This window comes from Monodon monoceros, unplaced genomic scaffold (genome assembly GCF_005190385.1).
Source record: "Monodon monoceros isolate NGI ecotype Baffin Bay Population unplaced genomic scaffold, NGI_Narwhal_1 Super_Scaffold_5, whole genome shotgun sequence".
NCBI classification, from domain to species: domain Eukaryota; kingdom Metazoa; phylum Chordata; class Mammalia; order Artiodactyla; family Monodontidae; genus Monodon; species Monodon monoceros.
This window is the reverse complement of record NW_021703782.1, coordinates 112,313,173-112,337,376: the sequence shown is the minus strand read 5'-3', so window position 1 is coordinate 112,337,376 and position 24,204 is coordinate 112,313,173. Positions and strand designations below refer to the sequence as shown.

The 24,204-nt window shown below is 65.8% G+C and overlaps 2 protein-coding genes across 4 annotated transcripts in view; one reads left to right on the top strand and one right to left on the bottom strand.

Moving 5' to 3' along the window:
• The first annotated feature begins 2,598 nt into the window (after positions 1–2,598).
• On the top strand, positions 2,599–15,882 carry AGPAT2 (1-acylglycerol-3-phosphate O-acyltransferase 2). Its single transcript, XM_029201587.1, has 6 exons — positions 2,599–2,945; positions 11,538–11,671; positions 12,098–12,273; positions 12,520–12,615; positions 14,301–14,373; positions 15,176–15,882. The coding sequence occupies exons 1-6, from the start codon at positions 2,764–2,766 to the stop codon at positions 15,349–15,351; spliced, it is 837 nt and encodes a 278-aa protein (XP_029057420.1). The 5' UTR covers positions 2,599–2,763; the 3' UTR covers positions 15,352–15,882.
• Positions 15,883–16,333: 451 nt separating this feature from the next.
• Positions 16,334–24,204, bottom strand: part of EGFL7 (EGF like domain multiple 7) — a 9,803-nt gene continuing 1,932 nt past the window's right edge. The window contains exons 1-9 of one of the 3 annotated variants that reach the window (XM_029201584.1): positions 20,599–23,077; positions 20,271–20,392; positions 19,909–20,025; positions 18,888–19,003; positions 18,577–18,672; positions 18,279–18,443; positions 17,630–17,694; positions 16,910–17,072; positions 16,334–16,703 (exon numbers count right to left, since the gene is read on the bottom strand). In XM_029201584.1, coding sequence (XP_029057417.1) covers positions 16,681–16,703; positions 16,910–17,072; positions 17,630–17,694; positions 18,279–18,443; positions 18,577–18,672; positions 18,888–19,003; positions 19,909–20,025; positions 20,271–20,392; positions 20,599–20,643 — 912 coding nt within the window. In that variant the 5' untranslated portion in view covers positions 20,644–23,077 and the 3' untranslated portion in view covers positions 16,334–16,680. Of the gene's footprint in view, positions 16,704–16,909; positions 17,073–17,629; positions 17,695–18,278; positions 18,444–18,576; positions 18,673–18,887; positions 19,004–19,908; positions 20,026–20,270; positions 20,393–20,598; positions 23,079–24,204 lie in introns of those variants that run through there. The other 2 variants (XM_029201585.1, XM_029201586.1) reach the window with 2 other exon arrangements.

The window sequence follows — 24,204 nt, the reverse complement described above, 5'->3', positions numbered from 1 at the left end:
AGGCTCGGGGATATTGGATCTTAGCCATTTCTCTGGAGTTCAAAGGCTGGGCAGCCCGCCCCTGCCCCTAAAGCCACATGGCGAGGAGGGGTGCTTTATCTGGGCCTCCAGAAATGCAGAGGCTCGGCCCTTCCTTCCAGATACCCCACCCAACCCCAGATAAACACAAGGACCTCAGGGCCCCTCCCCTTGGCTGCTGCGGGCTCCTGTGGCCTCAGGAGGTGGTGCCGGTTCAGCCCCGATTGTGTCACCTGGTGTCAGGTGCTGTCTGGCTGGGCAGGTCCCAGCTAATGCCCAGGAGGGCTCTCAGCTGTCCTCCAGCAGGGGATGGGACTGACTTAGCAACAAACTCCCCCAGCACCTTCCCTGGGTGCATGTGGGGACTCGGGGCACCCAAAAGGGTCAGGCAGGACGCAGGTACATCCCTGCCTGTCAAAGTAGCATTCTCCACGTGGGAGGGGCCTGGAGAGAGCCCACGCCAGGCCCTGCTTCGTCATGAATCACTCATTTTAGAGGAAAATCTCATGCCTCGGTACCTCCACCAACCCAGAAGATTCTCTGGTGATTCACTTTCAAGAAACAAAAAGAGTTATTGTTAGCCTTCCAAATGGGGCATTACAGGAGAATATTGAATATTTGTTTCAGACCCAGCGGAGCCTGAGGCCCCTCCTCCTCTCCCTCCCTGTCAGGGGAAAAGTGGACGTTTTCTTTCAACACTTCCCCAGAGGAGGAAGGAACTGGGAAAGAAGGCAAAATTGAGCAACAGCCTCTCTGTCTGTCTGAGGACAAAAGAGCGGCGTCCAGAACCCGCGCCCCTGGGAGCAGGAGGGCAGCGCACCAGGCGCACCAGGCGCTAGCAGCCTTCCCGGCGCAGTGGGTGTGGGATACGGGGCCGGGCCGGCTCTTCCCCTGTCACCTCTGTAAAACGGGGAGGCGTTTGCTCTGGGGAGTATTTGTGGAGCACCTACTGTGTGCCAGGCATTATTCTCTTGGGTGTCAGACGCCAGAGCAGGCACGGCTCAGTGGAGCAGCCCTGGGAGGTGGGGGAGAACGGCCACGAACACGAAAACCCACGAACGCGTAACTGAGTCATGGGAAGGGATGTGAGGGGTGGGTGGGGCTGCCTTGGCAAGGGTGGTGGGCTGGGAGCTAAAGGACCAGAAGGAGCCCTTGGGTAAAGCAGCTCCGTCTGCCCGTGGTGGTTGTGAGCATGGGATTCCGTTTCTCTGTGAGGCCCCTCTGGGGCCTCCAGCTCAATGTATTTCTACACCCCCTCCGAGAAGCCCTCCTGGGACCCGGCCTCCTGCCCCAGTGCCCAGCTCCTTGCAGCACTGCTGGCTGTCATGCGCCCACCTGGCCCACGAGCCTTTTCTGGAGTCTCGCTGGGGTCTGTCCAGGGAGCCCCAAATCCTGCAGTGCCGGCACCCCCTCCCCGGGGGGCTCTCAGGCCTCCTCTAGAGGGGGCAGCTATATCCTGTTGCAAGAGTGGAAAAAGAGACAAGCTGTTCTATGTGATGCAGAATGATGGCCAGACGGATTTGCAGCAAGACTGAACTAGAGAGTGCTCTCACAGGTCTTACTGTAAATCGCCCACAGGTGTAATGCAGAGGAAATGACCTCCTGCAGTGCAAAGCTAAGAGCACCTGTGAATGGGCTACTCCACCCACAGCAGGGAAATCGCTCCTCCCTTTGGGCCTGAGACCCCCATTCCTCCGTGATGGAAGCTTTTGTACTTGTCAGCCAAAGTAGCAGTTTGGGGAGGGGGGAGGCTTCAGGGAAGTATTTCAGTAACAGGTCACCTCAGCGTCTGAAAAAGGGAAGAGGCCCCTGGGGCTCCACACACGCGGCCATTGGTAAATTGCAGCAAACCCGGGACCCAGGCCACAGGTGGAGGGCGCTTGTGCAGAAAGGAAACTTGGTTTTACAGCCTCGATCTGCTCTGAGGCCGGTTGGCTGAGCCCACAGGGGGTGACCTGGAGCACCGGGCAGGGTCCCTGCTCCTCCCCAAAGCCAGCGCAGGCCCATCCGCTGATGTGGTGAACATAGTCGCCTGATACCGGCCCTGGCCTGGCACCGGGAGCGCAGGAGATAACACGCGGGCCCTGGCACCCAAAGCCGTTGCTCCCAGCCCCTACCAGGAACACGCCTCATGCCTACCCAGAGCCCCCTCCCCTCAGTCCTTGCGCCCACTGGGCCGCACAAGGCTGGGTCTCCCCTCAGTCGCTGGAGCGGACCCGAAGCGGCAGGCTACCCGTCGGTCACCGGGCGCGGTTCAAGGGCCCCTTGTGTGGCAACCGGGCTGGCAAGGGCAGCCGCGTCCTCGGCCGCCTTTGGAGCCGCGGTTTGGGGAGTGGAGCGGTGGGTTAGGGCTCGGAGGCGGTGCCCGCGGGCGGGGGGAAGGCGGCCCGGCGGTGGGGACCTGCGCGGTGCCACGGCCCAGGCGACCCGCTGCGGGGATGCGGGGGCTGGGGAGGGCGCAGGGCCAGAGGCCGGAGGCCTAGCGGCAGGGCACGGGCAGTGTTGCGAGCGGAGCGGGGCGGGGCGGGGCGGGGCGGGGGCGGCGCCGGGCCGGTGGCCGAGCGGCGGGTGTGGACGTCGCGGGCGGGGCGCACCTAGCCTCTTCCTCGCTCGAACTACGCTCGCCACCCCGGCCGCCCCGCCCCGCCGCCCTCGCAATAAGGGGCGCGGGCGGGTCAGGGCGAGGAGGAGGGTCGGCCGCCGCCAGCACGCGGCCAGAGCGCCGTCGGGGCTCGGGGCGCGGCCATGGAGCTGTGGCCGTGGCTGACCGCGGCGCTGCTGCTGCTGGTGCTGCTGCTGCAGCTGAGCCGCTCCGCCAGGTTCTACGCCAAGATCGGCCTGTACTGCGTGCTCTGCTTCACGGTGGCCGCGGTGGCCGCGGTCGTCTGCCTGCTGCGCCACGGCGGCCGGACGGTGGAGAACATGAGGCAAGGGGGCCGGGCGGGGCGGGGAGAGACACCGAGGCGGGGGCAGCGCCGCGCGGCCGCCCGCTTCCGCTTCCCTAACTTTCCCGTGTCCTTTCCCTCCTCCCTGCCCTGCCCGCGCCTCTCCCGGGCTCTCGGACCGGCCGAGGGGAGAGAGCGGGTCGGAGAGCGCGGCTGGGGAGGCGGCCGAGGGTGGGCCGAGGGTGGGCCGGGGTCCCCGGAGCCGGCGTCACAGTGTCCCCGCGCCCTGGCCCCGGGGCCCCGGCCAGGGGCAGGCACGGAGGGATTTAAACAGGTCTCGCCCTCGGCGCCGCGCGGGGAGTGCGGGGTGCGGGCGGCCCCGAGAGGAATGGGGCCGGGCCAAGCGGGCAGAGGCTTGGTTCTGCTTCCCCGCGGGGAGGGTGGGCCGCCCGCCGTGCACCACCGCCCCGCCCGGACCCGCCTCCGCTCAGGGCCTGGGGCGTCCCTCGTCTTCTCTCCGCCACCCCCTCGCGCCCACCTGCCGCGGGCGACGAGCGCACTTGTGCTCCGGCACCAGGCCGGTTCCCCTTCCCTTTCCTTCCGCTTAGGAAGGTGTGGTGGCTCCGCGGGGGAGGGTGGGCGCGGAGTCCTTGGGGTCCAGCTTCTGGGCGGGAAGAACGGGTGGTGGCTGGGACGCCCCCCCAGAGTTGGGGAGCTTGGAGTTGCTGGGGTGAGGGGTCAGGCTGGGCTGACCAGAAGAGTCGGGGGGCCTCTCTTGGGTCAGAGGCTGGACTGGTCACGGTGGCCTGAGCGGGGGCTCCTTGCCCTTTCTCCCAGTTACCAACTGGGAGGGTCTGTTGTTGACGTTCCTCACTGGCTTTTGCAATGATGACCCTTGGCTGTGGCCTGGTGTGGGCATACTGTGGTCCCCGAGGCCCTTGCCACCCACATGCGCACAGGGCAGTGGGTGAGGGTTCCTGGCTTTCTGCCGTCCGTCCCTGTCCTTGTTCATCTGGGCGGGCTGATCCTTCCAGGACTGGCCCACACTCAGTGGGTCCTCCGGGCCCTGTTTTCAGGAGTTCGTGGCTCCTGTGGCACCAGGAGTGGAGTGTGGCCTAAGAGTGGGGAGCCTGGTGGCTGGGCCATGGGTCTCTAGCTCCCCCCCCAGTGGCCCAGGCCAGCGTCCCAGGGAGCCCAGACCCCAGGGGCGGCCCACTTGTTGCCCTTCCAGCTGTCTTCTCAAGCAGCCGACCCTCTGGGGTGCGGAGGGCCTGTTTCCAGAAATGGATCTCTGAGGGCCTGGTCTGAGATTGAGGATCCCCTGCAGGCAGTGGGCTCACAGCCAGAGTCTCCATTCAGCACCTGCTGGGGACCGGCCTGGAGGGGCAGGGGGAGGGGGTGGCTGCAGGCAGCAAGGGCTGGTGGGCTCCCTGGAGGGGATGCTGTCCTGGGTTCGGTGGGAAGCGAGGCTGGAGCAGGTTTTCAGCAGGTGACAGGCGTTCCTGGAGGTGGCCCTCCCCCTCCCTGGCTCAGTATTGTCAGGTGGCCTCTTCACAGGCGCTTCCTTGTCTTTCAAAGGCCCAACTTGCTCTTCCAGGCCTGGGCTTCAAAGCTGCTTCCTGGCGTCAGATCAGAAGTCACCAGCTGCCCTTTCTGACGCGGTGGCTGGACGGGCAAGCCAGCCTGACCAGCACTTGGCGCTCCCTCCGGCCCCACCCTGCCCAGCCTGGCCCTCCAGCCTCTGCTGGCCGGCTCCCCTCAGCCCAGAGCCGGGCTTGGCCCCCAGCCTCCCCCAAGATTCCGGCCAACTGGGGCATCGTCTTCACGACCCTGAATGGTGCTGAGGAGGAAGCTTCCTGCTGCCCTTCCCTCCCCAGGGCAGCCCCCGACTCAGGCTCTGCAGAGGGACCAGGCCAGGACATCACAGAGGTGCTGTGTCCTCCCCAGAGAGGGGCGGGCCTGGGGGTCCGGGAGCCCACGGCCTCCTTCCCCTGCACCCCCAGGTCCCACGGGGCGGGTCACAGTGATGACCCCCAAGGCTCCCCAGTGATGGCAAAGAGAGGGGGTAGGGACGGGGTGCCTTGTGAACACGAGTTCCCCAAGGTGTGCATCTGTGGGGGGCTGAGAAATGCAGAGGAAGAGGAGGTGCCCTGTGCCTCTAGGTAGCCAGTCCAGGGACGGGGCCCAGGAGGACGGAAGTGGAGGTTGGGGTGCTGTGTGGACAAGCTTCAGGCCCCACCTGGGACCACTGAGCACCGTGGGTGCCTGGCTGCTCCCCCTCCAGTCCCACCCTAACTTCCGGAAGGACTCTGCCCACCATCCTCGACACTAGCCTCTGCTTCCATCTCCTGAGCCCACACCATGCGCCGCGGATGCCTGAAGCTTGGGGACAGGGTTTATTACGTGTTGCATTTTACAGACGAGTCTGCAGAGAAGCAACTCAGGCCTCCGAGGCGGGGAGTGGGGAGATGACTGGCAGGGTCCCAGAGCTAGGACATGGGGGGCCCGGGCTGCAGACCCACTGAGAGTGGCTCCAAAGTGCACGCTTTTCACCTTTCCTCTGTCTCCCACGGCATTAGGGGCTGGGGGCAGCGCCATGGCTGCTTTGGGGCTGGAGACCAGGCTCGGGAGAATCCCTGAGTTCCAGGAGGGGCAGCCCCACTCCGCCCGCCCCCTCCCTTTCCCATGTTCCCCGTGGGCAGCCGCCCGTCCCCATGATGGGGCTCTGGGTGGGCACCCAAGGAGGCCTTTGTCATTTAGTTGAGCGTTCTGAGTGTACAGGGCAGTGCTGGGAACTGAGAAGCAGAGGCAGGCTCTGTTCTGACCAGGCTGTGGGCTGAGGCCAGGGACCCCTCCCAGAGTGGCAGGGTCCCGCGTTCAGGGTGAGGCTGGAGTAGCAGGTCCTGTTTCCTTGTCCCAGGGGCACGTGCCCTTATTACACGCGTTCGACAGAGAAGAGAGCGAGGCCCAGGGAAGCGGTGTGTGTTAGAATTGGGTTCCCTGCAGGATCAGGAAACCTAACAACAGTGGCCTAACCCGGAGAGTTTACTTTTTCATGCGTCACAGGCGACCAGGGCGGGCAGCCTGGGGCCACGGAAAGCTGCCGGCTCCTCTGGCCTGTGGCCCCCCCATTCTCGGGGTCCAGCATGCCACTGTTACGGCAGGACCTCTGGGGACTGAATTGCCCACTTCTGCGTCCATCCTAGTGGCCGGGACCTGGGGGACATAGCTAGGCTGCGGGGTGGGGTGGGGGGCAGGGCAGATGGAGCCCCCCACCTGCGCGAAACATCGAGGACGGGCATCACTGCAGCCAGGGGCGGGGGGCTTGTCGATGCCGGTCAGGGTTTGAACCCAGCGCTGCCAGCCACCGCGTGGCCCTTGGGGGGGGTGCGTGGATGCAGACACAGCGCTGTCGGGGAGCCGCAGCACCTGGGGGCTGGCCTGGGGCCCTGGTCTCGCAGGAAAGTCTGTCCTGGCTTTGCTTGGGGTGGGATAGTGAGGGGCAGAGCCTCCCCTCTGGGTGTACTTCTGCGGGCCCAGGAAGCAGAGCTCCCGAGAGCCCTGGACACTGCTCACGGCCCCACCTCCTTCCAGGCCCCTGGCGTTCAGCCCACTCCCGTGCCCCTCTTAACACCTCTGGGCACCTGAACAGGTTGGAGCCCCCACCTCCTGGCCCCCTCTGTGCTCCAGCTCTCGTGACACTTGGAAAACACTGCTGCTCTGCCAGGTGGCCCTCCCAGGATCTCCTGTCCCCTGAGCAGATCAACGGCTCTGTGTGCTGCTCTCCTGGCAGGGCCGCTCTGAACAAACCCCATCACACCCCTCCCTTTCCGGGGGCAAAGCCCGTGGGGTCTGGCTGAGGTCCAGCGCCTCTCGGCCGAAGCAGCTGCCGGGTCTCCCCAGAGCCACCTAGTCCGAGTCCAGGGTCTGAGGGCAGAGGTCAGCAGGTAGCTCAGACCTGACCTTGAACTGCTTCCCAGCCGCCCGGAGCAGGTGCTGTGGCCGGAGGAGGATCCTCTTGCTTTCATTTACTTTGGGTCCTTCTGTCCTGCCTGTGTCATCGCCGCCGACACAGCTGCTGTTTGCGGAGGGCTCCCAGGGTCCCGCAGGTGTCACGGGTGTTCCAGCCTCATCTCGCTCAATCCCTCCACACCCTTCCCCTTTCACGAGTGGAAATGGAAGTTTAGGGAGGTCAAGTCCATTGCCCAAGGTCACAGCTGGTGAGAGGGAGTCAGGGTCTGTCTGACCCTGAGCTTGGGCCGGGCTCAGGTGTCCTTGGGCGAGCACAGGTGGTCCAGGGGGACTGGCTGCCAGGAGTTCGGCCTCAGGCCCCCCAAAATCTGCAGCATTTATGATGCTCACTTCTAGGCTGGCAGCCCCGGTCAGGGTTAAGTGGAGGGCCTCTGAGAAAGACCCAGGAAGGGCCAGGAAGTCCCCTCTGCTTAAGGGGATGGCTGCCCCTGTGGGCACTTGGAAAGAACCTGTCCTGGGGGCCACCTGCCTTGCTATGGAAAGCTGGCACCAATCACCTATCTGGCAGCTGTCCGCAGTGCTTCTGGAACCTTGTGCCATGCACTCAGCCCAGCCCTGGGCCACCTGGGCTTCAGGCAACCTTAGCTCCACCCCCAGGGGAGGCAGGACATGGAGTTCAGGGCTGGAGGGTGTGGGACAGGCACGTCCCTGGCCTGCACCCGTGACCCCTGCTCTGCTCCCCGTAGGGGAGAGGAGGGAGCAGCTCCCAGACTCCGCGGCCGAGGGGTGGGGCGCTGGGGTCAGCTGGGTGTTGGGGCACAGGAGGTGTTGGCGCTCAGGGTGAGGCCTGGGCTGGGCAGGCAGGGCAGCCTGGGTAGGGTGGCTGCTTTGAGCTTCCTGCTGGGAGAGGATGACAGAGCCACTTGCAGCCCTGCTTGGGGTGGGGTGGGGGCCATAGAGCCCCCCAGGGGAGGAGGGGGAGCCCTGAAAAGGAGCTCGAGACTCCACCTGACAACCCTGCAGCCGTCACCCCACCTCCAGCAGGCCCTCTGCTTGACATTTTTCACACATTTTTCAAAAGTCAGGTTTAGAGGTGGGCTCGGCCCATCCTGGCCTCCCTGCTGTGTGACTTTGGGCAAGTCACTTAACTCTGCTGAGCCTGGACTCCCTCACCTGGGTGTAATGAGCGTACGACCTCGTGGGGTTATTGTCTGACCGAAACCGGACAGTTAATGTCTGTCTAGGTGCAGGCGTGGCATGTAGCGTTCAGGAGATGCTGGGCGTGGCTGTGGGGCGTCTGTCCCTGTGGTTAGGAGCGTGCTGCACTCCAGGCGACGACAGACCGGCTCTCCCTGCCTGGGCACTGGAGGGGCCTCTGCAAAGCTCCGTCTGCTTCCTTCTTCTTCAAGGAAGCACTATTAAAATGATAACAGAGAGCTTCCCTGGTGGCCCAGGGGTTGAGAGTCCGCCTGCCGATGCAGGGGACACGGGTTCGTGCCCCGGTCCGGGAAGATCCCACAGGCCGCGGAGCGGCTGGGCACGTGAGCCGTGGCCGCTGAGCCTGCGCGTCCGGAGCCTGTGCTCCGCAACGGGAGAGGCCACGACAGTGAGAGGCCCGCGTACCGCAAAAAAAAAAAAAAAAAAAAAAAAAAAGATAATAGATACTTTCTCACCACTTTTACAGAAAACCTTGGAAATATGGGACATTAGGAGAAGGAAAAGTGGGCACCCACGTGCACGCCGCCTGCAGGGAGTGACCGGTCCCCTCCCCTTGAGGAACATCGGTTGCCTCTTTCCTCTCCCGAGATGCCCCTTTCTTTCCCAGCTTCCTATACTCACCCCGCGGCTGTATCTTTTAGTTTGTCTGAGAGCAATTATTTGTAAATGTGTGGAGAGTTGCCATGGGCGCCTCCGTCTCCCACAGCATGTGGGGCAGCCCTGGGCCTGTCGGTCCGTCCTGGAGCCTTTGGTGCGGGGGCTCTGCCTTGGCCTGGGCTCCCAGCTGGAGTGGGAGAGGCGGGAGACAAGCAGCAGAGCAGCTGCAGAGGGCCCCTGCTCAGCTGAGTCTTATACGCAGCATCTTCCATAGTTCAAACAAAGCAAAACACCTACCCATATACAACCGATCCCTTAAATTAGATACAGAAAGAAAATACAGAAAAGCTCTGGAGACGGATGGTTGGGGACGGCTGCGTAGCAGCGTTAAGGTACCTGCGCCACTGAACCGGACGCTTATAAATGGCTTAAAATGATACATTTGATGTGTACTTCACCCCAATTTTTAAAAAAGAAGAAAAATGGAACCAGCAGATGCCACTACCAGAGAGAAACGCCGTCCTTTCCAGATGTGGCCTGGGAGGGAAAGGCAAGCGATATGTAGTTATTAGGAGTCAAGGGAACAGGCCTGGCAGCAGATAAATACAGATGTTTGCTGTTTTCCTCTACCACAGCCCTGTTTATTTTACCTCTCCCCACGGGGCACGTGGAGGTGTTTTCGGATTTCCCTAATTCAGACCGCGCCTGTGCCTGCCTCACACCTGCTTTAGGACCCATTGCCGGAAGAGGATTGCAAGCTCAGAGGGCGTAGGTCTGTTAAGGGCTTTTGCCACGTGCTGCTAAGCTGCCCTCCAGAAACCTCTGTGGCCTCTGACTTCTGCCAGCAGCCTTCGGGCCATTTCCTAACACCAGGCCAACACCTCCCGTTACCAGGCTTTCGTCTGCCAATCTGAAGGAGGAAGACGGGGTTTCATTGGACACACGTGCCCTCTCCCTGTGCCCTTCAACCCTCGAGATGACCCGAGAAGCTGTGTTTTGCAGCTGAGCTGCCCGAGGCTCCCCAGCTGAGACAGCCAGTCAGTTCTCCAGAGAGTGTCCAGCCTGGCAACCCCTGAGCCGGATGGGGACAAACAGGAAGGTCTGGCTCGAGCTGGCCGAGGCTTACAAAGCTGAGGAAGAAGCCCTGGCTTCCAGATCCGGGGAAGGCTGGCCGGTCTGACTGTGAGAGCAGCCCAGGCTCAGCTGCTTCCTGGAGCCTCAATTTCCCCATCCGCACCACGCGGTAACATGGGGAGCTAGGCTTTGTGAGCTGGATACGAGTCTGCCTTTCAGACGCAAAGAGGCAAATCCGACAAGGTCCACTCGTGAGGGCCTAGAGGAGACAGATCCATAGAGACGGAAGGTGGACGGTGGGGCCCGGGGCTGGGGAAGTGAGCGTTTAATGGGGACAGAGTGTCAGTCTGGGAAGATGAAAGAGTCCCAGATAAGGGGGGATGCTTGCACGACAATGTGAGTACACTTAACGCCACTCAACTTAAAACGAGTTGAGATGGTAAATTTTATGTTGTGTGTATTTTACCACAGTTTTAAAGGCCTGAGTGTGGCTTTGGGTCAAGGGCCCAGCTCGGAGTCTCTGCTCTATTGAGGGCCAGCTCTGAGCCCAGGCCCTTCCGGATAAAGTGGGAAATCCCTCCCTTCCGGTCAGGACTGTGGGGAGATCAAATGACCCTGGTGTGTGTGTGCGCGCACACACATCTTCTGGGAGAAGTGGAACAGTTCTGGGTCAGGAACCCTTGGGTCACTGGGGCCCACCCTCAGCCCCCTGCCACCCACGGATGGGAAGGACCCAGGGGACCTGCCTGAGTTGCAGAGGAGTGACCTCAAGCCTCGGGCTCCGTCACCCCGAGCAGGCTGACCCCTCACGGGCACCTGTCCCTTGCCGAGTGTGTGCAGTGTTCCTGCAGAGCAGGGGGCCGGGGCCACCCTTCTCCCTGCCGGCCAGCCACCTGCAGACACCGGTCCCAGGGGCATGCCTGGTCGTGCCTGCCTGTCGAGCGTGAGAGCTGCTGGGCAGGGCCTCTCAAGGTCACGAGTGCCCAGGGCAGCCTGCTGCTGGGAGCGGGGCCCACACACATCCTGGCTCCACCGCCATCCTCATGTGACCTTGGGTGTGTCTGTGAAAGGCGCTGGGGCGCTGTGCTGTAGGATGCAGGGGAGGAGTGAAAGCCTGGCCAGGCCAGTCTCCCCAGCGGTGGAGACTGGAAGCAGCCTTCAGCTCCTCGACAAGGTCTCCGCTTGGTGCCCATACTTTCTTCCCGGTGTGGCTCTGCCTTGAGGGGACGTTCACTTCCCGTGCGTGGGGGCCCAGCCTCCTCTGCAGGGGCCTCTCCACGTCGGGTGCTTTGGTCGCTGACACGTCTGAGAAGGGAGCCAGCCTGGCCCCGGGGGCTCTCGGCCTTCAGCCCCGTCCAGCTGGGCGCGCCCCCCCCCCCCCCCCCGCTTGTGGTGACGAGCAGGGGTGTGGGGTGAGGGCTGGGTGGCAGGTGCGGGCCTGGGAACGCAGACGTGGAAGGAGGCGCCCTCCCCACTGCCGGGCGTCCAGGCCCCCAAGGCCTTGCTCCTGTGTGACCCAACCCTCGCTGGCTGGGGTAGCAGGGGGGCAGGGAGGCACTCGCCATCCCGTTGAGGGGTTGAGGGACAGGGCCTGAAGGTTCTCTGAGGGGAAGGCGAGCTCAGGGTCAGCGGCCAGCCTGCCAGGGCGGGCGTGGGCGTCCCCGTGCTGCGTCTGTCTCTGGCCGTGCACGGGGGCGGCCCTGCCTAGGTCTGCAGGCGGAGCCTGAGTTCCGTGGCGGCCTCGCTCGCTCACGGCCGGCCCGTCCCCCGCAGCATCATCCGTTGGCCCATCCGGCGCTTCAAGTACTTGTACGGCCTCCGCTTCGAGGTCAGGGGCGGCCAGGAGCTGGAGGTGGACCGGCCCTGTGTCATCATTTCCAACCACCAGAGCATCCTGGACATGATGGGTAGGCCGGCTGCGGAGGGTTTGGCGGGAGGGCCGGCCCTTCCCAGTTGCCTGGGGGGAGGGGGAGGAGGGGGCGTGCTGCTTCAGTTGGCGGAGGCTGGGCCCCGAAGAGCTGGCAGGTGAGGGGCAGGTGCGGACCGCGGACCTGTGCCCCCCCCCCAGACACAGGCCTCCAGCTGGTAACAGGAGACAGGGCTTCCTATGCCCGGCGCCGGGCACGGGAGCCCTGCTTCAGCACCTTCCCTCTGCAGGGGAAACTGAGGCTGAGGCCAGGTGATGCCCAGGTAGCCAGTGGGAAGGCGTGACTGGGCCCAGGCCTCTTGGTGGCCAAGGCCGAGGGCCAGCTCGCTCCTCCTCGGGGCGGTGGCCACCTGGCTCTGAGGCTGTGCTCTGTCTCTGTCTCCCCCGCCCCCTGACCTGGGCTCAGGCCTCATGGAGGTCCTCCCCGATCGCTGCGTGCAGATTGCCAAGCGCGAGCTGCTCTTCCTGGGGCCCGTGGGCCTGATCATGTACCTGGGCGGCGTTCTCTTCATCGACCGGCAGCGCTCCAGGACGGCCATGACCGTGATGTCTGATGTGGGCAAGCGCATGGTCAGGGAGAAGGTGAGCGCCTGGGGCTCGGGGCCTGCTTGGCGGCGTGAACGCTTTTGTGCTGTTGGGACAGCCCGCGAGTGTGACTCCCTTTGGCAGAAGAAAACGCGTCATCGGTGCGTGTCTGTAAACCGCATACAGAGAAGCCAGGTGCGGTGCCTCGGCTGTCAGTGGTGGTAGCGGTGCTCCCGGCTGAGCGGTGGGGCTCCCTGGGGGCGGGGGGCAGCCCCCGCGACCCGCCTCCTGTCTCTCCAACAGCTCAAAGTGTGGATCTACCCCGAGGGCACGCGGAATGACAGTGGGGATCTGCTGCCTTTCAAGAAAGGTGCCTTCCACCTGGCCATCCAGGCCCAGGTACGCCAGGGCCGCAGCCAGGGGTGGGAAGCGCGTCCAGGTTGGCTTAAGGCTGAAGTTGACCTCCTGGCCAGGCCGAGGCCCCTGGCGCTCCTGGACCACCTCCCGCTGGGCAGGCGTCAGGGCCTCCCCCCACCCAGCACCTGTCCCTGACCAGCTAAGGAGGGCAGGGCCACTGTAGCCACTTTGAGCGTTAAGGCTGGCACCTGATCCGGCCCAGCGCCAGCTAGAATGATGCTCGTCGCCACCATACCTGTGCCTGGAGCTCCAGCACCCCGCTTCCTAGCTGGCCAGGCGAGGGGCCTGCGGAGGGAGGCTGGGGTTGGCATCAAAGGCGGAGGCAGGAGGCCTGCTGGCTGAGCTGTCTCCGGAAGGCTGTGCCAGGCGCAGGCCCCCAGCACCCCTAGCTGGGCGTGGGCGTGGGCAGTGGCTCGGGGGGAGCGGGGCCCGCGGCGTGAGGCAGGGTCGGGCCGGAGCTGGCGATGGGCCAGGATAGGTGAGCTGGGAGCCCTCCACGGGGCTTGGTGTTTTTCTGGTCCTTGACTTCTAGGGATGCAGTTTGTCCTAGAGGTGTCCTGGGGTCTGGGGTGATGGGCTGGAGAGGCTGGGGCACATCCATCCTTCGGGTGGGGTCTCCTGGTAGGTGAGGGGTGCCCTGTCTCACCCTGGCCCTGTGCTGGGGGACTTGTGTAGGGGAAGGCAGCCATCGTCTGGTGTCAGGGGAGGGGGCTTTCATCCTGCCTGATCGGAGTCAGGGGGGCAGCTGGGCAGGGGTTTGCTTTTTCTCCTGTCCTTCACCTGTGACAGGTGGCCTCTAGCACCCCCTGGTGGCCCTGAGCAAGGACGTGAGAGCCCTCCTTCCAGAAGCTGCCAGCTAGTGCCGGGCGGGTGTGGGAGCTGGAGCGTGGGGTGGAGGGGCCCCGAGCCGGCAGTGGGTGCGTGGGGATGGGGGCGTGAGCCTGGGCTCTGCCCAAGCAAGAGGAGGAGGACACCCCCGACACAGGCCTGGGACTGAGGTCACTTCCCTTCGCCGGGGTCGTGGAAGAGGAGACAGGAGATACCGAAGGAGCTTTGGGGGGCCGGGGGCAGCAAGTCTCAGCCAGGAGACCGGACGTCGTTGGCTGTCACCCCTCTCCCCCGCCCCGGGTTGATGACTACCCCCAGGTGCCATTTCCGACATTGGCATCACCATTGGAGTCACCATTGGACTCAACGCTGGTGTCTTCCAGGAATAGCCTGCCCCCTCCCCTGGCTGGAGCTGCCCCATCTTCCCTGGGATGGGGGAGAGGTTGGGAAGGGAGGGGTGGGCAGAAAGACCTCAGTTACCTCCTCTGGCTAAACCGGACAGGGCCCTGGTTAATCTTAGGACCCCGTGAGGAATGCAGATGTGCATCATATGGATACCTGCCAACCCAGAAAGTCTTCCTGGAGAAGGGGATGCTTGAACGAGGATGTACAGGATGTGCACTCTGGGCCCAGGGCGGGAAGGGCGTCCGAGGCCCAGGGGTCAGTGTGTGGAAGCACCCTGGCGCAGGATGTGGCCACAGGGACTCCTGGCACCAGCCCCAAGGTGGGGGCAGGCTGGCGGCCAGGCAGGCCTCTCCCCAGAGCTCATCCTTGGGGATCAGGCTGGGCTGGGTGAGGGCTCCAGTCCGTCCTCAGGCTGCCACGTCTGCCGTCCCCAGGTGCCCATCATCCCCGTGGTTTACTCCAGCTTCTCCTCCTTCTACAACTACAAGACGAAGCTCTTCACCTCAGGTACCCCAACCTGTGCACTCGCCGGCCCACCTGTTCTCAGTCACTGCGACACCCGCGCCCCTAAGAGAACAGTTCCCGTTTCTGGGTGGTCGCTACAGACCCCTGCTACTCAGTGACCGCTTGGGGAAGGACGAAGGGAGGGAGGGAAGGGTCTAGAGTCCCAGCCTTGGGCTGTGGGGAGACCGAGGTGCCCAGAAGGTGGGCACGGTGCCCAAGTTCACACACACAGGCCCGGGCTGTGCACACGGTCCCGGGGGCCTTGAGGTGGCCCCTTCCTGTGCCAGGGTGGGCTTCTGAGCCAGCGCATCCAGGCCTAACTCTCGGGGGCAGCAGCCTCCCGGGCACCCCCATGCCCCCCAGCCATGGAGCTTGGGACCTCCCCCCGCCCTTCCCTCCAGACCCTGCACAAGGGCACCTGGTGCCCAGGTGGGAAGTGGGGTCCAAGATAGAAGCTGCCTCCGCCCACATCTGAGGCCCCGAGGCCGCCTGAACCACTGTGGAGGGTGGGAGTGGAAGGGAGGGTGGGTACCTTCTGGCGGAGGGAACGTCTGGACCCTGGGTGGTCCTCACGGGGGAGCACACGCTTGTCCACACCCACTGAGAACATGCTTGGGACTCGTGTGTGTGTGACCGTGTCGGTTATTCTCCACTAAAAGCCAACCACCCGGGACCAGGGTGTCTGGGGAAGAGCCCGGCCCGGCCCCTCGGAAGGCTCTGCGGGGGAGGCTGGCGGGCAGCCAAGGAGAGGAGGGGCCCCCGCCGGAGAGCCCCTCGGGCTGCTGACGCCCCCGCACCCCGCCAGGAACCATCAAGGTGGAGGTGCTGGACGCCATCCCCACCACTGGCCTCACTGTCGCCGACGTCCCCGAGCTCTTGGACACCTGCCAGCAGGCCATGAGGGCCACCTTCTTCCACGTGTCCCAGCTCCCCCGGGAGAATGGGGCCCCTGCAGGGCCCGACGCCCAGGCATCCCAGTAGCCGAGGCCCGGGGCGGGGCAGGACCTGGCTAGACAATGGACAGAGCGACCCCTGCCCACCAGATACCACTGTGTCCCCTCCCACGGCTCCCCCAACTTTCCTCGGGCCCTGGAAGCAAGGGACCCCTTCTGTCACTGGCCTCAGGTCCAGGCCCCTGATGTCCCTGCAAAGGAGAGTCACCTGGAGCCCCCCAAGCTCTGAGGGCAGGGCCTCACCCACCCTTGTGCCTCCGGGGTCTGGTGTGGGAGTGGGCCTGGGCCCCGATGGGCTGACGGGGCGGGGCCGGTCTGCCCAGCCCCCACCCTCCTGCCTGGGCTTGGGGGGCACAGAGGCTGGATCCGGGGTCCCAGCCACAGCCTGCATCAGGCTCTCGGAGAGGCGGGGCTCTGGGGGGCCAGGACGCCTAGTTTTACGCCACCTGGGCCTCAGGGCGGCCAGCAAGCAGTGTCTGTGGCCCCCACCGGCCTTGGGGAGCAAGCCTGCCGAACTGGTACTGCGTTCATCATTGTTTTTATAAACGAACTCTTGGAAGTGCCTGGTGAGTTGTGGTCACTGGGGGCGGGCAGGGCTGCCCTCGCTCGTCCTCCCTGGGAGGACTGTGGAGCGCCATCCTCCACCCTCGGTGGGGCTCCCTGCCAGGGCCTGGGCCCACGGTCATCCTGTAATACTTTCCTCCACTGGGGGTGGCACTTGGGAAGGAGGCTGAAGATTTGCTCTTCGGCTGCTGGCTAGGGGTGGGGCCAGCTTGGGGGGGGGGGGGGGGGGGAACGGACGGCGGGGGGCGGGGCGGGGCTGTCCCTGTGGCCAGCATCACCTTCACGAAACCACCTGCTCCAGCTCCTTTTGAAGAGGGGGCACCACGACCCTGCCTAGGAGGGCCCAGGGGGCGCGCTGGCAGCCTCCTCCCTCCCAGCACGTGGTGGTCGGCCGGGGGAAGCCCGTCAGGTTCAGAATGTTCCCGCAATCCATCCACGGACACAGCGGCTCAAGTCTCACTTTATTCTGACGATGATCAGGGCTGCCTGGTGAGCAGCACAGGGGCCAGGCCCTGGGCAGGAAGCCCTCGTACCTTCCTCAGCCGTGGGCCCACCAGGCCCCCAGAGCCGGCTGCGGGGGCGCAGCGGTCTGGCCGGGCTCTGCGCACAAGGCCAGAGTGCTGGCTGGGCTGGGGCTGGATTCGCACAGGAGGGCCCGCACTCCCCCCTCCCCACGCGGGACAGGGGGCGCCTTCCTGGTGGGAGAGGTGGCAGGGCAGGGCCCAGGGCAGGGCAGGGTGGGGCTGGTGTCCTCGGACTCTTGGTGGCCAGAGCGGGGGCCTGGGTCGGACTGTCACACCTCCTTCTTGCAAGAACCTATGGGTGGAAGGGGTGGGGCTGGGGTCAGCAGTCTCCGTTCCCCACCAGCCTCCGGCCCAGCCAGATCTGCCCACTCGGCCTGTGGCTGCCCCTCCCTGCACCCTCTGGCCTCTCTGGGCAGGAGTTGGCCCCAGCCTCGGGGGTCCTAGGCTACCAGAGGGGGACTCTGTGGGTGGGGAGGTCACAGGGACCACGGCACTCACAGGAACCCAGCTGCTCCTCCAGGAAGGAGATCTGCTCGCTCAGAGAGTCAATGCGGTCCAGCTGCCGCAGGGAGTGGGCCAGGAGGCTGCCCGGGTCCGGGAGCCCGTGCTCCAGGGCCCGCGAGGCCAGGTTGTGAAGCGGGGTCAGTACGAGCTGCAGCTTCTGTGGGGCAGGCGGAGGGCCCGGTGGAGAGGGGTCTGTGTGACCCCGGGCCAGCCCCTCACCCTCCCTGTTCCACAAGGATTTAAGGACAATAGGGTGGCCAGCAAGGGCACCGCCAACCCCCAGACTCAGTTCTAGCTGCAGGGCCCTGGACGTCCACCAGAGTGAGCTTCTGCGCCAGGAGACCGGGGCAGGGGGCGGCACAGACGGACGTCACACAGGCCAGCCTGGCCAATGGTCCCTGAGGCCTGGGACCCCTGGTTGGAGGAGCTAGGAGGGGTGGGCAGGGGCTGCTGAGGGGTCTCGGGCCAAGGACCCTGCGGAAAGGTCGCAGGGACACTCTGTCCCTGCAGGGACAAAGGCGGGGGTGGGCTGGGCCGAGTCCTCGCTCTCTGTGTGGCCCCACCCCCTCCTGTCCGTCCGCTGCCCCTGCCCAGCATGGCGCCCAGGCCAAGGGCACCCTAGGCTGTCAGCAGCGGGGAAGCCTCCCGCCCAGGGCTCCCCTACTGAGCCCTGCCCCCATGCCGAGGCCCCCGGGTACCCCGCCCAGCCCTCACCTGCTCCAGCACGTCCACCCTTGACTGAAGCCTCTGCATGTCCTCCTTCACCTCACTGCCCACTCCTGGGGAGAGCCGGGTGCCGAGTCAGGGGGGCCGGGCTTGCATCCCGACGCGGGGCCTCCAGCCTCTGCTCCAGGTGTGGGGCGCAGCCCCGGGCACCGGGTGCCCGCCCCAGCTGTTGTGGCGAGTCCTCCCCCAGCCTTGGGTCCTGGCCGTCCACCAAGGCCATCCTCCTGGTCCGGAAGGTGGCTCTGGGCAGACGCAGCCTCACCCCGCCCGCCCCTCGGTGCTGGGGTCCCCGTCACGCTCAGGGGGTCCGGGCGGAGGCCCGTGCCGCACTCTCGCTCTCGGTGCCGGGCTGCCAACGGCGCATTATTACTCACGGTACGAGTTTGAAGTGTCACAGCGCGTACCAAAAGTAATAATGTCCCGTCACCAGCGGAGGGAGGTGCTGTGTCTCCAGGCTGCCCAGGCAGGGACACATGGGCGCCTTCTTCCACTCCGGGCTGAGTTGAGGCCCTCCCCGTGGTCCCCGCGGGAAGCCACCACCCACCCACCCTCCAGTGCGCCCGTCACCCCCACCACCTCGGGCCCTCCCTGCCCACCCCCCAGGCACATCAGCAAGGGGGGCAAGCGGGGAGTTTACCTGTCGCGGGGTTCGGGGCCACCCTGGGGGCCCCTCTCCCGGGCAGGCAGAGTGCCCCGTCCACAGGTGGGCTGTGCCCCTCCCGGCACTGACACCAGTAACTGCCCACCGTATTGACACAGCGCTGGGGACAGCCGCCCCTTCCAGCCCTGCACTCATCCACGTCTGTGGGAAAGGGTTGTCAGGCAGGGGCGCCCACCCTGAGCCCCCTCGAGACCCACCCATCGGTGGGCTACCCAGGACACACAGGAGGTGCCCGGAGGCCCCCTCCCCTCTGGGAGGGTGGAACCAGCCTCACCTGTCTGGCAGGTGTCGCCCTGCCATCCTGCAGGGCAGTGACAGCGGCCGGGCTGGACACAGCTCCCTCCATTCTGGCATGGTGGCTGGCATATTGCTGTGGGTGGGTGGGTGGGGAGGCCTGTCACCAACTCAGGAGGGTCCCCAGGGCCCCGCAGGGGTGGCAGCCAAGGAAGGGGTGCCGTGCCGGAGATGCTCATTCAGGTTTTGAGAGACAAGCAGCTGGTGCTTGGCCCCGGGTCTGGAGTGCGGGATGGACCGCTCCCTCGCTGGGTTCTACTTTAACTGATCCCAGGCACTAGGGGCCCGTACCTGCTCCACAGGACCCGGGCAGCCCGCTGGTCCTCTTCCAGCCGGGGCAGCAGGCATAGCGAGGCCGGGCGGGGGCCGGCCCAGGGCTGCGGCGGTAGGCAGTCCTGTAGAGGGTCCTGCGGGATGGGTGCGGGCAGCTCAGAGGGGCCCGGCCCTCACGGGGGGGGGCCTCAGTGGTGCCACCAGGTCTCCTGGGCCCCGGCCAGGGCTTCCCCAGCCGCTGGCCTTCCAGGCTGGCTCCGTCCCCGTGCCCTCCAGAACCACATGAGCCGTCTCCCCCAGCATGGACAAGGTCACCCAGGTGTGCGCCCAGAGGTCCTCTCCCCCAGGGATGGCACCTCAGGGTCACAGCACAGGCCACCTCCCCGGCCCAACCTGCCGTGTTGAGCAGGACCCCGAGGCTTGGGAGGAAGCCTGGCTGAGCCTGGTGTAGAGCAGAGGTGGCACCCTGGGGGAGAGCCTCCTATTCTAGGGGCGGGGATCTAGGCCCTGAGGGGAAGGGGCTTGCCACACCATCTCCCATCCCCGACCAGGGAGGTCTTCAAGAACCTCACAGAAAATAAAATCTTTTAAAGCCACATTCCCACAGCGGAGAACCAGAGATGCACGCCCCTCACACTGGCACAGACTGGGACGTCCTAGGTGTTGGGGGCGGTAGGATCTCCATCTGTGACTGCCGGGGGCTGCCATGGGGAGAGGGGTGCCCACTGGAGCCCCAAGGGCAGGGCCAGGACGAGGCAGGTTTCAGGGAGCCAAACGGGTAGGAGATCGCAGCCGGCGATGCTGGGTGGGGGTGGGGGCGCCCCAGGTGGAGGGCAGCGGGCAGGGCGGGCGCGCCGTCTCAGGTGAGGGTGGGGAGGCGCGCAGGTGCCCCGTAGCAGTTGATACTTCAGGCCGCAGCGGTGACTTGCTGAGTCGTTCACTGCTCTGGGCCTCAGTTTCCCTTCCGGGGCGCACTGCCCTCCCAGCCCCAGGGCTTGTGCGTGGCAGGTGGGGCCCTGCGGCAGCAGGCGGCGCTCACCGGTAGGTGCTGCAGGCTCGGTACCCGTCGCAGGTGGTGAGGAAGGGCTGGTACACACGCTGCACAAAGGACTCGGACACGGGGCCCCTGGGAGCCCCGATGACACACACCCTGCGGCTATGGGGTGATGGGGGCCAGAAAGTCAGTGGGGGGGCTCCCAGGGCTGTGACCCAGCCCCAGAACCCAAGGGAGCCGGAAAGTGGGGAAGGGGTTTCCCAGTGTCACCATGGGAAAGACCGTCGGCAGGAGCCACAGGGAAGCCTCGGCTCCGCAAACACCGGGGGCTGCCCTGGGGAGGGGCCGAGGGCTCCCCGCCGTACACCCCCACCTCCCGAGCACCCAGAGCCCGAGCCCTGGCTCACCCAGGCCGGTAGACATGCTCGGTGCCACCCGCCGCCAGCACCAGGAACCAGAGCAGGAGCAGCTCCTGGGAGCCCCACATGGCCTGTTTTTCCGGATGGAACGGCCTTCTCCTCAGGATGGCCTGAAGCGCAAAGCACAACCCTGGAAGTCCCTCTGCAGATCCCGCCTCGAGCCCGTGCCCCTCGTGGAGACCGTCCTCTTGGCTCCGTGACACCTGCCCAGCTCACCCACTTTGTTGGGACCTCTCACCGCAGCGGCAGAGCCTCCACGGGCGGTGTCAGCTCTCCCCACCCCCATCCCACCTGGACAGGGAGGCCAGCCCCTCACCAGCCACATACAGCCCGCCCAGGGGCCACAGAAGGGCCACGACATCCGGGGTCTGGGAACAGAAGCTGAAGCCCTCGCCTGGGGAGAGAGACACCTGGGCAACGCTGGGCTTGGTCAAGTTCACTGGGGAAGGTAGGGGCCCAGGGCCGGCATCTGGACTACGTCTCCGTCCCCTGGCTGGGTTGGTGCCCTTCCCACAGGGCAGGGTTTGTACTCCCCGCCTCAGTCTGCAATTGGGGTGTTAGTGGCGGGGCGGAACCCCCCCCAGCTGGCTGTGCCCTTGTGGCCTTCAGTGACCTCACGTGCCAGCCGGGGAGCCAGCCGTGGTGGCTTGGGGGTCCACTGGGGCGCAGGTGCCCAGCAGGCAGGGGCCACTATGGTCCTCCTCAGGGTGGGTCCGGGGCCTGCACTTAAGAGGGGGTCACTCCCCTGCCGGGGACTAAACCGCTAGCGCAGACAGCCTCCAGGGCTCCCAAGACGGTGGCCCTACTGGGCACCCAGATGGTGGCGGGACTGGAGCAGCCCCCCCCACACGCCAGTGGAGCCGATCACCGTTCCTGCCCTGGCTGTGGATGGGAGCCGGGGAGGCCCAGTGAGGGATTCCCAGGAGCCCCCAGCAGGGAACTGATGGTCTGCGGCAAGCCAAGGGGACGGGGGCGGGGCTGCTATCTGTGTGCACAGCCAAGGGTCTGGGGAGCTGGGAGCTCTCTGCTCCCATGCTCCGGGCGCCCCATCTGAGGTTTCCCCCAGGTGGGCTGAGCCTGGCCCTGCAGGCCCCCCCCCACCGCCACCCGCGCGAAGGAAAGGGCACAGGAAGGAGATGAACTGGTATGTGTGGTGGGGGCGGGGAGCAGAGGCTGGGTACCGTCACCTTCCTCTCTGGGACTCTGGGACTCACTTTCCTCAAAGACACCACTAGGGTCTTGGAGGCCCCTCCTCTGGCTCCTCTGGTTTATGGTCAGTCCCATAAACCACCATGAGCATTACTGAGCCCCAGATGCCCGCCCAGGCCGACCCAGAGGGAGGCGACGCCACGCCTGGTCCACGCGGGGGTTCAGCTGGGTGTTCGGTCCATGCTCTTCCCACGGCACCACGCGGCCCTGGGCTGGGCAGGAAGGCTTTCCTGCAGCTCCTGTTCTCTGTCACGGGCCTGAGAGGGGAGGGCTGGGTGGCCGAGCAGGCAGAGGCTGCAGCGGGCGGCTGAGGTGCTGCACTTAGTTTTGGGGCGGCGGGGGGGTGCTTCTTAGCTGTTTCTGGGCAGGGACATGTCCTGCCAGTCAGAGTTGGCTCGGAAGATGAACTCTGGGGGTAGCACACTGTTAGACAGCGGGCCTGGTGGCGGTCCAGGCAAGAATTGAAATGGTGGGGACAGGTGGTCCTGCGGAGTGGGCCCTGGGAAGGCAGAGGTGGGCCGGGGGGCTGGCAGGGCTGGGCAGGGGCCTCCGGGGTTCCGCAGACCCTGAGCTCTCCCACACCGGGCACCTGGAGGGCGGTGCATCTCATGCAAATGTAACTGTCCTCCACAAACACCCACCCCAAGCACCTCCCCAACCTATCGGAAGCTGGTTAGAAAGGAAATCGTGCTTTTTAAAAGAAGAGAGTTGATTTTTGAAAGTCACGCTTTTCCCCTAGGCCAGAGGAAGCCGATGGCGCTGACCAGCCTGTGCTGGGCTGGCAGAATCTCATTTCCCTTTGGTGTTACAGCCCTGCTGGGGCGGGGGAGCCAGGGCAGGGTGGTCTGTGGTGCCTCCAGAATGATAAGCAATAATGTCCCATCCCCTCTGAGTGTCTGCACGAGCCCTGCCACCACCTTCCCTCCCACCTGCCCCGGGCTGCCGCCTCGCTGCCCCCACCCGGGGAGACAGTCGTTAGAGGGAGGGGCCTGACTCCACCGCAGGGCGATAGCCCTGGGTTCCCCCCTCACCGTGAGGGGTGCTTTGGACGTTTGGATGGGCGGGGGTGGATGCGGAGAGGCGGAGTGAGATTACAAGACTGATTCCCTGGGGGTGCGCCCTCTCCACCGCCCACCCCACGTCTCCCCTTCCCCCTGCACGGCCGGCTCCGTGGGGAGTGGGAGCGAGGGTGGAGTGACACGTCCCCCCGCTCCGCCACCGCAGGGTACCGCTGGCCTGGGCTGCGGGGTCCGGGGCCCGCGAGGCTCTGAGTCAGGCCCTGGGGGAGCCGCAGGGCCCGGATAGGGGGATGAGGGGCTGCGGCGCCCCACCCCTCCCCCGCCCGGGCCCCCCCACGCGGCCCGGCCCGGGTCACCTGTCACCAGCAGGGGGCGCCCTTTCCCAAGGCCGCTGGGCCCATTCTCCGGACCCAGCCGCGAGATCCGGGGCCGGGCTGGGGTTCGGGTGCCCGCGCGGCAGAGCCCGGCGCTCCCGGCCCGCTCACCTTTGGGCTCCCCGCGGTCGCCCTGCGTCGCCCCCCAGCTCCGCGCGCGGCGAGGCCCCCGCCCCCAGCCCGAACGGCGAACAGACCCCCGCCCGCGACCGTCCCCGCGTCCCCAGCCGGGCGCCCCGCTCCCTCCGCACTCACCGCCCGATCCGGGGCGCGCACGCGCCGCTGTCGCCACCGCGCAGAGGGGCCCCGGCCCCGCCCGCCCGCCAACCCCGGCCCCGCCCCTCCCGGCCCGCCCCCGGCCCGCCCCCACCCTGGGTGGGCTCCGAACCCCCGCCCGCCCCCATTGCGCAGGTTGGGAAACTGAGGCCCCGCGGCGGACGGCGCCCCGGGGGCCGAGCAGTGAGTCAGCTGGAACCGGGTCTCCTGACGCACTACCCGCCTCCGAGCGCTACTGCCCCTCCCAGCCGGCTCCCGAGGACGCAGGGCTGAGCCGGCAGCCAGGTGCCCGGAGGCCGCATGGGGAGCCCGCGCTGGCCGCGGGTAGCTAGCTCTCGACTCCCCTAGGCTGAGCACCGACTCCCGGGGATGGCCATAGCACCCGGGTGGCCAGCTCCCTAGGCACCAGGGGCTGGCTAAAGCTGACCGCTGCCCTGCAGCCACACGTGGGGTGGACGTCAGTGATCCCCAGGCTCATAGCCGGTACTTCCAGAGATCATACAGGTGGGGGCGGGGCTCGGCAGAACGCCGCCGGGTCCTAGGTGTAACACCGAGCCTCCCTCCCAGCCAGTGTGCCAGGTTAGGGGGCCTGCCAGGCTCCCACCTGGTGCCCCCTTTGTTCAGGACAGTTGGGACCACCCCTGAGTTCTCATCAGGCCTCCAAGGAGTCCCTCAAGTGCATGGTCACCACTGGGGGCTCCTGGGCCAGTCACCTCTCCTCTCCTCTCCAGGCTCCCTCTCCACATTTGCAACATGGGCTAAAGAAGCCCCATGTGGTGGAGTGGCCAGCAGTGCCCACAGAGACAGCAGCCGGCACAGCTGGAGCCAGGTGCCCCAGCCCCTCCTGCCCTGGGGAGCTCTCACGTCTGCACCAGCGTGTCACAGCCGTTAGTGCGCGTGACACCCTGGGCCTGCGCCTCTCGGCACTTTCTGCCCTGGAACTGGAGCCCAGGCCCTGTTTGCCTAAGTGCGCGCGCGCGCGCGCGTGTGTGTGTGTGTGTGTGTGTGTGTGTGTGTGTGTGTGTGTGTGCACGCGTGTAAACC